The following is an 11,608-nucleotide window of genomic DNA, read 5'->3' as shown; positions in this document are numbered from 1 at the left end:
TTGGTTACTTCTGTGTCAGAATCTGCTTATTGGTTGCATCAACATCTGCACGACCTGAGTGAGCCCACTGCCCTCCCTGCGTTCTACCTGCCCGTATAGCCTGCACAACACTATCCTGCCACCTTCCTTCAGAGTCCCAGGGCCTACCCTACCAATGGAGAGATCCCCTTCAGGCTGCCCCACTCCATCTGCCCCAGGGTACTCCCATTGGTAGTACTCCCTTACCGTGAACCACAGGTGGCATAAAACCTTTCCCTTGTAAATATTCCCCCTTCTAGTTGAGTGGCCACTGAGCCCTGGGTCTGGGGACCCTCGAGGCACAGCAAACCCTGGATCCGAGTAGTCTGACAGCTGCAGGGGTGGCATAATATAAAAAAAAAAATTATATATAATATGTATGCATGTGTCGTCAATTATCTTTCAGTGTAATTATAGTTTAGCAGAAGTAGAATTTCCCAACTAATACCATCTTTCATTATGACAACCTCCAAAATAAATACAAGCAGTAAAGATCTGTATAAAACAGATTAAAAACCTTTATTAAAGCACAAATACACAATAACTGAAAATAAATAAGGATTCACTGTTTAATATCTTCACCACTCACTCAGGGGCATCTCCACAGTGAGCTCTTCTAGAGTGGCAAGGAAAGATGGGAGCCCATCAGCAGCATCTGGAAGAGAATCAATTACACTTAGGGAAGGATACACCGTTCATCCACTATAGTAATTCAGTTGTGTCTATGACCCTGGCCACATGCAGTATGATCTGTAGGGAGTAAGAGGAGGCAAGGGGGAACCTGGATTACAGTTCTAGGGGGGGGGCGCGCACGGTAAGTGACTTCATCAAGTCTAGACAGATCAGAATTGTAATATTCTACTGACATTACCCCTAAGTTGGAAGCTAGGCAGTTAACCCCTTCCTGACCTTTGATGCACCACATGCGTCATGGCGGGTTTCTGTTCCTGCAGCGCTGGTGACCAGGTTCCGGGTTCACTGAAGTGTCACCAGCACTGCAGGTACATAAGGACTTGTAGTTGAGCCTGGGGGGGTGGCTTTGCCCCCCCGTGGCTACAATTGCTCTGATTGGCTTTTGAAAGTGTCACTGTCACATTCAAATCAGAACAATTGTAATATTTCACCAATGAAACTTTGTGAAATACTACACTCCAGCCATGGCTGATGATGCAATATCAGCCATTGGCTGGAGCAGGAGAGCTTCGTGTAATGTGCCCCCCCCCCACCCCACCTACCATCTGATTGGAGGGATAGCGTCGCATGTGACGCTATCCCTCCAATCAGATGTGGAGGAGCGATGTGACCGGTGGGTGCCCTCCCCCTTCATCCTGACCGTGGACTGCGATGCTGAAGGAGGGTCACCTGCTGCGATCTGCCGCCACCATCTGGTAAGTTTCTCTCCCCTCTGCTGTCTTTCCCTTAGTTTGTGCTGTCTTCCCCCTCCCTTCTGTGCCGTTCCACGCTCCCCTCTGCTGTCTTCCATCCCCCCCTCCCCGATTCTACCCCCAACCCACACTGACCTCCACTACCTTCCCCAACCTCTGCTTCCTGTGATTACTCTCCGCTGGTGTCCTGCTTCTGACACCCAGCTGGTGTGAGTGACTGCTGCCGCCAGTGATCAATCCCCCGCCCTGGTGGTCACCGGGCAGCAGGGGGAGGGGGGGGGGGCCGATCACCAGGACCCCCAGCGATTGCGTCCGATCTGTGCCCCCCTGCGTCCCCCTGTGCCCTGGTAATTACGCCCCTGCGATTGCATCCCCCTGCGCCCCAGTGATTGCGGCTCCTGCATCTCCTCAGCCCTCTCCTGCAGTAGAAAGTTTCAAACACTTGCGCATACACACAAAGTTTAGGGTTTGGGGGGTTTTTTTTGCACACAAATGTCCTGCTTGTCCCTCCGTAGCTGATAAAGAAAAAGTGGGACCCCTCTCCCTCACAATTTCTCCCACTCTTCCTCCTCCAGTGACTCGATGTTGCAGGACAAGAAATCGTCCGGAGGCCGGGAGGAGAATAGCCGGAGGCCATGGAGAAGACCCACAGTAAAGTGTGAGTAACCTCCAACCTAGCGCTAGTGCACTAAACCACACACCAAGCTGAAGTACATTACACCACACTAACCTGAAATACACTACGTCAGGTTGTTATGCAGTGTGGTATAGTGTACATCAAGTAGAGTGTTGGTGGGTGTGTGGTGTATACTACACCACACCAACCTGAGGTACACTACCCTATACCACACCAACCTTACTTTGTGTTAGGTTGGTGTGTGGTGCATGTCAGGATGGTGTGTGTGACACGGTTATGTGGTGTAGTGTATGTTAGTTTGGTGTGTGTTGTAACCACCACACACACCAACCTGACATACACTATTCTCCATATGCCACATGGTGTCTGTAAATAATTGGAGCTAATTTTCCATTCAAATTGTTAGACATGTCGCGTATGGAGAGCCCCTGTGTGCTTACACATTAATGCTCCCCCAAAAGTGACCCCCATTTTGGAAACTAGACCTCCCAAGGAACTTTTCTAGATGCAGTGTGAGTACTTTGAACCTCTAGGTGCTTCACAAATTGATCCATAAAAAAGAAAAAGTATTTTCACAGAAGGGAATTTTGTTTACTTACCGTAAATTCCTTTTCTTCTAGCTCCAATTGGGAGACCCAGACAATTGGGGTGTATAGGCTATGCCTCCGGAGGCTGCACAAAGTATTACACTAAAAGTGTAAAGCCCCTCCCCTTCTGCCTATACACCCCCCGTGCTCCCACGGGCTCCTCAGTTTTGGTGCAAAAGCAAGAAGGAGGAAAAAGAAAGGAATTTTGTTACTTACCGTAAATTCCTTTTCTTCTAGCTCTTATTGGGAGACCCAGACGATTGGGTGTATAGCACTGCCTCCGGAGGCCACACAAAGCAATTACACTAAAAAGTGTAAGGCCCCTCCCCTTCTGGCTATACACCCCCAGTGGGATCACTGGCTCACCAGTTTTAGTGCAAAAGCAAGAAGGAGGAAAGCCAATAACTGGTTTAAACAAATTCTCTCCGAGTAACATCGGAGAACTGAAAACCGTTCAACATGAACAACATGTGTACCCGCAAACAAACCAAAAATCCCGAAGGACAACAGGGCGGGTGCTGGGTCTCCCAATAAGAGCTAGAAGAAAAGGAATTTACGGTAAGTAACAAAATTCCCTTCTTCTTCAGCGCTCTATTGGGAGACCCAGACGATTGGGACGTCCAAAAGCTGTCCCTGGGTGGGTAAAGAAATACCTCATGTTAGAGCTGCAAGACAGCCCTCCCCTACGGGGAGGCAACTGCCGCCTGCAGGACTCTTCTACCTAGGCTGGCGTCCGCCGAAGCATAGGTATGCACCTGATAATGTTTGGTGAAAGTGTGCAGACTCGACCAGGTAGCTGCCTGGCACACCTGTTGAGCCGTAGCCTGGTGTCGTAATGCCCAGGATGCACCCACGGCTCTGGTAGAATGGGCCTTCAGCCCTGATGGAACCGGAAGCCCAGCAGAACGGTAGGCTTCAAGAATTGGTTCTTTGATCCATCGAGCCAGGGTGGCCTTAGAAGCCTGCGACCCTTTGCGCTTACCAGCGACAAGGACAAAGAGTGCATCCGAACGGCGCAAGGGCGCCGTGCGGGAAATGTAGATTCTGAGTGCTCTCACCAGATCTAACAAATGTAAATCCTTCTCATACCGATGAACTGCATGAGTACAAAACGAAGGCAAAGAGATATCCTGATTAAGATGAAAAGAGGATACCACCTTCGGTAGAAACTCCTGAATGGGGCGCAGCACAACCTTGTCCTGGTGGAAGACCAGGAAGGGAGCCTTGGATGATAGTGCTGCCAGCTCAGACACTCTCCGAAGAGATGTGATCGCTACCAGAAAAGCCACTTTCTGTGATAGTCTAGAAAGTGAAACCTCCCTCAGAGGCTCGAAGGGCGGCTTCTGGAGGGCAACTAGTACCCTGTTCAGATCCCATGGATCTAACGGCCGCTTGTACGGGGGTACGATATGGCAAACCCCCTGTAGGAACGTGCGCACCTTAGGAAGGCGTGCCAAACGCCTCTGAAAAAAGACGGATAGCGCCGAGACCTGACCTTTAAGGGAGCCGAGCGACAAACCTTTTTCTAACCCAGATTGCAGGAAAGAAAGAAAGGTAGGCAATGCAAATGGCCAGGGAGACACTCCCTGAGCAGAGGACCAGGATAAGAATATCCTCCACGTTCTGTGGTAGATCTTAGCGGACGTGGGCTTCCTAGCCTGTCTCATGGTGGCAACGACCCCTTGGGACAATCCTGAAGACGCTAGGATCCAGGACTCAATGGCCACACAGTCAGGTTCAGGGCCGCAGAATTCCGATGGAAAAACGGCCCTTGGGACAGTAAGTCTGGTCGGTCTGGGAGTGCCCACGGTTGGCCGACCGTGAGCTGCCACAGATCCGGATACCACGCCCTCCTCGGCCAGTCTGGGGCGACAAGTATGACGCGGCTGCAATCGGATCTGATCTTGCGTAGCACTCTGGGCAAGAGTGCCAGAGGTGGAAACACATAAGGGAGCCGGAACTGCGACCAATCTTGCACTAGGGCGTCTGCCGCCAGCGCTCTTTGATCGCGAGACCGTGCCATGAAGGTTGGGACCTTGTTGTTGTGCCGTGACTCCATTAGGTCGACGTCCGGCACCCCCCAGCGGCGACAGATTTCCTGAAACACGTCTGGGTGAAGGGACCATTCCCCTGCGTCCATGCCCTGGCGACTGAGGAAGTCTGCTTCCCAGTTTTCTACGCCGGGGATGTGAACTGCGGATATGGTGGAGGCTGTGGCTTCCACCCACATCAGAATCCGCCGGACTTCCTGGAAGGCTTGCCGACTGCGTGTCCCCCCCTTGGTGGTTGATGTATGCCACCGCTGTGGAGTTGTCCGACTGAATTCGGATCTGCCTTCCTTCCAGCCACTGCTGGAAGGCTAGTAGGGCAAGATACACTGCTCTGATTTCCAGAACATTGATCTGAAGGGTGGACTCCTGCTGAGTCCACGTACCCTGAGCCCTGTGGTGGAGAAAGACTGCTCCCCACCCTGACAGACTCGCGTCTGTCGTGACCACCGCCCAAGACGGTGGTAGGAAGGATCTTCCCTGTGATAATGAGGTGGGAAGAAGCCACCACTGCAGAGAGTCTTTGGCCGTCTGGGAAAGGGAGACTTTCCTGTCCAGGGATGTCGACTTCCCGTCCCATTGGCGGAGAATGTCCCATTGAAGTGGACGCAGATGAAACTGCGCAAACGGAACCGCTTCTATTGCCGCCACCATCTTCCCGAGGAAGTGCATGAGGCGTCTTAAGGAGTGCGACTGACTTTGAAGGAGAGCCTGCACCCCAGTCTGTAGAGACCGCTGCTTGTCCAGCGGAAGCTTCACTATCGCTGAGAGAGTATGAAACTCCATGCCAAGATACGTTAGTGATTGGGTCGGTGACAGATTTGACTTTGGGAAGTTGATGATCCACCCGAACGCCTGGAGAGTCTCCAGTGCAACATTCAGGCTGAGTTGGCATGCCTCTTGAGAGGGTGCCTTGACCAGTAGATCGTCCAAGTAAGGGATCACAGAGTGTCCGTGAGAGTGCAAGACTGCTACCACTGCCGCCATGATCTTGGTGAACACCCGAGGGGCTGTCGCCAGACCAAATGGCAGAGCTACGAACTGAAGATGGTCGTCTATCACGAAGCATAGAAAGCGTTGGTGCTCTGTAGCAATCGGCACGTGGAGATAAGCATCTTTGATGTCTATTGATGCTAGGAAATCTCCTTGAGACATTGAGGCAATGACTGAGCGGAGGGATTCCATCCGGAACCGCCTGGCGTTCACATGCTTGTTGAGCAGTTTTAGGTCCAGAACAGGACGGAAGGAGCCGTCCTTTTTTGGAACCACAAAGAGATTGGAGTAAAATCCTCGCCCCCGTTCCTGAGGGGGGACAGGGATCACGACTCCTTCTGCTCTCAGAGAGTCCACCGCCTGCAGCAGGGCATCTGCTCGGTTGGGGTGTGGGGAGGTTCTGAAGAACCGAAGTGGAGGCCGAGAACTGAACTCGATTCTGTACCCGCGAGACAAAATGTCTGTTACCCACCGGTCTTTGACCTGTGACAGCCAAATGTCGCAAAAGCGGGAGAGCCTGCCACCGACCGAGGATGCGGAGGGAGGAGGCCGAAAGTCATGAGGTAGCCGCTTTGGAAGCGGTTCCTCCATTTGCTTTCCTGGGGCGTGAGTGAGCCCGCCAGGAATCTGAGCTCCCTTGTTCTTTCTGAGTCCTTTTGGACGAGGAGAATTGGGCCTTGCCCGAGCCTCGAAAGGACCGAAACCTCGACTGCCACTTTTTCTGTTGAGGTTTACTTGCTCTGGGCTGTGGTAAGGAAGAGTCCTTACCCTTGGACTGTTTTATGATTTCAGCCAATGGCTCACCAAACAGTCTGTCTCTAGATAATGGCAAGCTGGTTAAGCATTTTTTGGAACCAGCATCTGCTTTCTAGTCCTTTAACCACAAGGCTCTGCGCAAAACCACAGAATTGGCGGACGCCATAGCGGTACGGCTCGTAGATTCTAGGACAGCATTGATAGCATAGGTCGCAAACGCAGACATTTGCGAAGTTAGGGACGCCACTTGCGGCACTGCTGGATGCATGATAGCATCCACCTGTGCTAAACCAGCTGAAATAGCTTGGAGTGCCCACACGGCCGCGAATGCTGGAGCAAACGACGCGCCGATAGCTTCATAGACAGATTTCAACCAAAGGTCCATCTGTCTGTCGTTGGCATCTTTAAGTGAAGCGCCATCCTCTACTGCGACTATGGATCTAGCCGCAAGCTTGGAAATTGGGGGATCCACCTTTGGACACTGGGTCCAGCGTTTGGCCACCTCAGAGGGAAAAGGATAACGGGTATCCTTAAAACGTTTAGAAAAACGCTTGTCTGGATGAGCGTCGTGTTTCTGGATCGATTCTCTGAAGTCAGAGTGGTCCAAAAAAGCACTTAATTTACGCTTGGGATACAGGAAATGGAACTTCTCCTGCTGTGCAGCTGCCTCCTCTGCAGAAGGGGCTGGGGGAGAAATATCCAACAGTCTATTAATTGCCGATATAAGGTCATTAACCATGGCGTCACCATCAGGGGCATCCAGATTGAGAGGGGCCTCAGGATTAGAATCCTGATCACCGTCCTCAGTCTCATCACAGAGAGACTCTTCTCGCTGAGACCCTGAGCAGTGTGATGACGTGGAGGGTCTTTCCCAGCGAGCTCGCTTAGGCTGCCTGGGACTGTCATCTGAGTCAGAGACTTCAGCCTGTGATGCTTGAGACCCCCTTGAAGTACGGATTAGTTCCAACTGAGGGGGACCGGAGAGCATAGACACAGCAGTGTCCATGGTCTGAGTAACTGGCCTGGACTGCAAGGTCTCCAGGATTTTAGTCATAGTCACAGACATTTTATCAGCAAAAACTGCAAAGTCTGTCCCCGTCACCGGGGCAGGGTTCACAGGCGACTCTGCCTGGGCCACCACCACCATAGGCTCTGGCTGACGAAGTGCCACTGGGACTGAACATTGCACACAATGTGAGTCATTGGAGCCTGCCGGTAGATGAGCCCCACATGCAGTACAAACAGTGTACACAGCCTGTGCCTTGGCACCCTTGCGTTTTGCGGATGACATGTTGCTGCCTCCTCAGAGCAGTACAGGGTGTCCAGCCAAGAAGCGACCTTACAGTGCAACTTATATATTATATATATATATATATATATATATGGTACCAAGAAAAAAGTACACTAATATAACACTGAGGCACTAGTAGGGCCAGCACTAAAGTGCAGCTTACCGCCCGCTTAGGAGCGGGTGTGTGGTCGCCGAAATCCCTTTAGTCTGGGTCTCCCAGAGCCTGCTGCCTTTCCCCAGCCAGACCGCATGTGTAATGGCTGCCGGCGTCCTTGTGGAGAGGGGGGGCGGGCCCTGGGCGTACACAGACGAAGAGCGGGAAGCCTGCTTCCCACTGTGCCTAGTGAGAGGGCTGGAGCATGTAAATAAAGCTCCAGCCCTCGGCGCTGCCCATTGAGCAGCGTCTCTCCCCTACCCTGATTGACAGGGTGGGGGCGGGAACGAAGCGGCGCTAGGCCGCAGAAGCCGGGGGCTAAAGTTAGAAGCGCCGCCGCCGTAAAAGCGCGGTCGGCGCAAAGTCCCCGGCGCACCACAAGTCGCAGCTGCGCCGCCGCTCCAGTAGCGGTCGGCGCAGTAGTTCCCAACATGTAACGTCACTCAGCAAAGCTGCAGTGACCTAACCCCAGCGCACAGCGCTACTGTCCCCGGCGCACTATAACGCTCAGCAAGCCTTGAGAGTGTCCGTGCCTGCCGGGGACACAGAGTACCTGAAAGTTGCAGGGCCTTGTCCCTGAACGGCACTCCCGCTCCAAATCCAGCAGGTTCTCTGGGTCTGTGGATGGAGCCCGGCCTCAGGGCTTGGGGGCCGGCAAGATCCCACTTCCACAGAGCCCTCCAGGGGATGTGGAAGGAAAACAGCATGTGGGCTCCAGCCCCTGTACCAGCAATAGGTACCTCAACCTTACAAGCACCACCACGGGTGAGAAGGGAGCATGCTGGGGGCCCCATATGGGCCCTCTTTTCTTCCATCCGATATAGCCAGCAGCTACTGCTGACTACAAACAGTGGAGCTATGCGTGGATGTCTGACCTCCTTCGCACAAAGCAGAAAACTGGTGAGCCAGTGATCCCACTGGGGGTGTATAGCCAGAAGGGGAGGGGCCTTACACTTTTTAGTGTAATTGCTTTGTGTGGCCTCCGGAGGCAGTGCTATACACCCAATCGTCTGGGTCTCCCAATAGAGCGCTGAAGAAATTATAAACTGGTTTAAAGTAAATTCAATCCGAAGGAATATCGGAGAACTGAAACCATTCAACATGAACATGTGTACACAAAAAAACAGGGGCGGGTGCTGGGTCTCCCAATTGGAGCTAGAAGAAAAGGAATTTACGGTAAGTAAACAAAATTCCCTTCTTTGTCGCTCCATTGGGAGACCCAGACAATTGGGACGTCCAAAAGCAGTCCCTGGGTGGGTAAATAATACCTCATAATAGAGCCGTAACGGCTCCGTCCTACAGGTGGGCAACCGCCGCCTGAAGGACTCGCCTACCTAGGCTGGCATCCGCCGAAGCATAGGTATGCACCTGATAGTGTTTCGTGAAAGTGTGCAGGCTCGACCAGGTAGCCGCCTGACACCTGCTGAGCCATAGCCTGGTGCCTCAAAGCCCAGGACGCACCCACGGCTCTGGTAGAATGGGCCTTCAGCCCTGAGGGAACCGGAAGCCCAGCTGAACGGTAAGCTTCTAGAATTGGTTCCTTGATCCACCGAGCCAGGGTTGATTTGGAAGCCTGTGACCCTTTACGCTGGCCAGCGACAAGGACAAAGAGTGCATCCGAGCGGCGCAGGGGCGCCGTACGAGAAATGTAGAGTCTGAGTGCTCTCACCAGATTTAACAAGTGAAATCCTTTTCACATTGGTGAATTGGATGAGGGCAAAAAGAGGGTAAGGAGATATCCTGATTGAGATGAAAGGGGGATACCACCTTAGGGAGAAATTCCGGAACCGGACGCAGAACCACCTTGTCCTGGTGAAAAACCAGGAAAGGGGTTTTGCATGACAATGCTGCTAGCTCAGACACTCTCCGAAGTGAAGTGACTGCTACTAGGAAAACCACTTTCTGCGAAAGGCGTGCGAGAGAAATATCCCTCATTGGCTCGAACGGTGGTTTCTGAAGAACCATCAGCACCCTGTTCAGATCCCAGGGTTCCAACGGACGTTTGTAAGGAGGGACGACGTGACAAACCCCCTGCAGGAACGTGCGTACCTGTGGAAGTCTGGCCAAGCGCTTCTGAAAAAACACAGAGAGCGCAGAGACTTGTCCCTTAAGGGAGCCAAGCGACAAACCCTTTTCCAATCCGGACTGAAGAAAGGACAGAAAAGTGGGCAAGGCAAATGGCCAGGGAGAAAAACCCTGATCAGAGCACCACGACAGGAATATTTTCCACGTCCTGTGGTAGATCTTGGCGGACGTTGGTTTCCTGGCCTGTCTCATAGTGGCAATGACCTCTTGAGATAACCCTGAAGACGCTAAGATCCAGGACTCAATGGCCACACAGTCAGGTTGAGGGCCGCAGAATTCAGATGGAAAAACGGCCCTTGAGACAGCAAGTCTGGTCGGTCTGGTAGTGCCCACGGTTGGCCGACCGTGAGATGCCACAGATCCGGGTACCACGACCTCCTCGGCCAGTCTGGAGCGACGAGGATGGCGCGGCGGCAGTCGGCCCTGATATTGCGTAACACTCTGGGCAACAGTGCCAGCGGAGGAAACACATAAGTGAGTTGAAACTGCGACCAATCCTGAACTAAGGCGTCTGCCGCCAGAGCTCTGTGATCGTGAGAACGTGCCATGAATGCCGTGACCTTGTTGTTGTGCCGGGACGCCATTAGGTCGACGTCCAGCATCCCCCAGCGGCAACAGATCTCCTGAAACACGTCCGGGTGAAGGGACCATTCCCCTGCGTCCATGCCCTGGCGACTGAGAAAATCTGCTTCCCAGTTTTCCACGCCCGGGATGTGAACTGCGGAGATGGTGGAGGCCGTGGCTTCCACCCACATCAAAATCCGCCGGACTTCCTGGAAGGCTTGCCGACTGTGTGTTCCTCCTTGGTGGTTGATGTAAGCCACCGCTGTGGAGTTGTCCGACTGAATTCGGATCTGCTTGCCTTCCAGCCACTGCTGGAACGCTTTTAGGGCCAGATACACTGCCCTTATCTCCAGAACATTGATCTGAAGGGAAGACTGTCTGAGTCCAAGTCCCCTGAGCCCTGTGGTGGAGAAAGACCGCTCCCCACCCTGACAGACTCACGTCCGTCGTGACCACCGCCCAGGATGGGGGTAGGAAGGATTTCCCCTTCGATAATGAAGTGGGATGAAGCCACCACCGAAGGGAAGCTTTGGTTGCCTGAGAGAGGGAGACGTTCCTGTCGAGGGACGTCGGCTTCCTGTCCCATTTGCGTAGGATGTCCCATTGAAGAGGACGCAGGTGAAACTGCGCGAAAGGGACTGCCTCCATTGCTGCCACCATCTTCCCCAGGAAGTGCATGAGGCGCCTCAAGGGGTGTGACTGACCCTGAAGGAGAGATTGCACCCCCGTCTGTAGTGAACGCTGCTTGCTCAGCGGAAGCTTCACTATCGCTGAGAGGGTATGAAACTCCATACCAAGATATGTCAGCGATTGGGCCGGTGTCAGATTTGACTTTGGAAAATTGATGATCCACCCGAAACTCTGGAGAGTCTCCAGAGTAGCGGTGAGGCTGTGCTGGCATGCCTCTTGAGAGGGAGCCTTGACCAGCAGATCGTCTAAGTAAGGGATCACCGAGTGACCCAGAGTGGAGGACCGCCACTACTGCAGCCATGACCTTGGTGAAAACCCGTGGGGCTGTCGCCAGGCCGAACCGCAGTGCCACGAACTGAAGGTGTTCGTCTCCTATGGCGAAGCGCAGGAAGCGCTGATG

At 53.1% G+C, this 11,608-nt stretch overlaps 1 protein-coding gene across 4 annotated transcripts in view; it reads right to left on the bottom strand.

Moving 5' to 3' along the window:
• Positions 1-549: 549 nt before the first annotated feature.
• The window catches only part of LOC142301237 (securin-like), a 30,759-nt gene continuing 19,700 nt past the window's right edge, over positions 550-11,608 (bottom strand). For all 4 annotated transcript variants that reach the window (XM_075342264.1, XM_075342266.1, XM_075342265.1 and 1 more), the window contains exon 6: positions 550-673. In XM_075342264.1, the coding sequence (XP_075198379.1) occupies positions 597-673 (77 nt within the window). In that variant the 3' untranslated portion in view covers positions 550-596. The remainder of the gene's footprint in view (positions 674-11,608) is intronic.

This window comes from Anomaloglossus baeobatrachus, chromosome 4 (assembly GCF_048569485.1).
Source record: "Anomaloglossus baeobatrachus isolate aAnoBae1 chromosome 4, aAnoBae1.hap1, whole genome shotgun sequence".
Taxonomy (NCBI): domain Eukaryota; kingdom Metazoa; phylum Chordata; class Amphibia; order Anura; family Aromobatidae; genus Anomaloglossus; species Anomaloglossus baeobatrachus.
The sequence above is the reverse complement of the archived record's forward strand: the minus strand, read 5'-3'. Positions and strand labels throughout refer to the sequence as shown.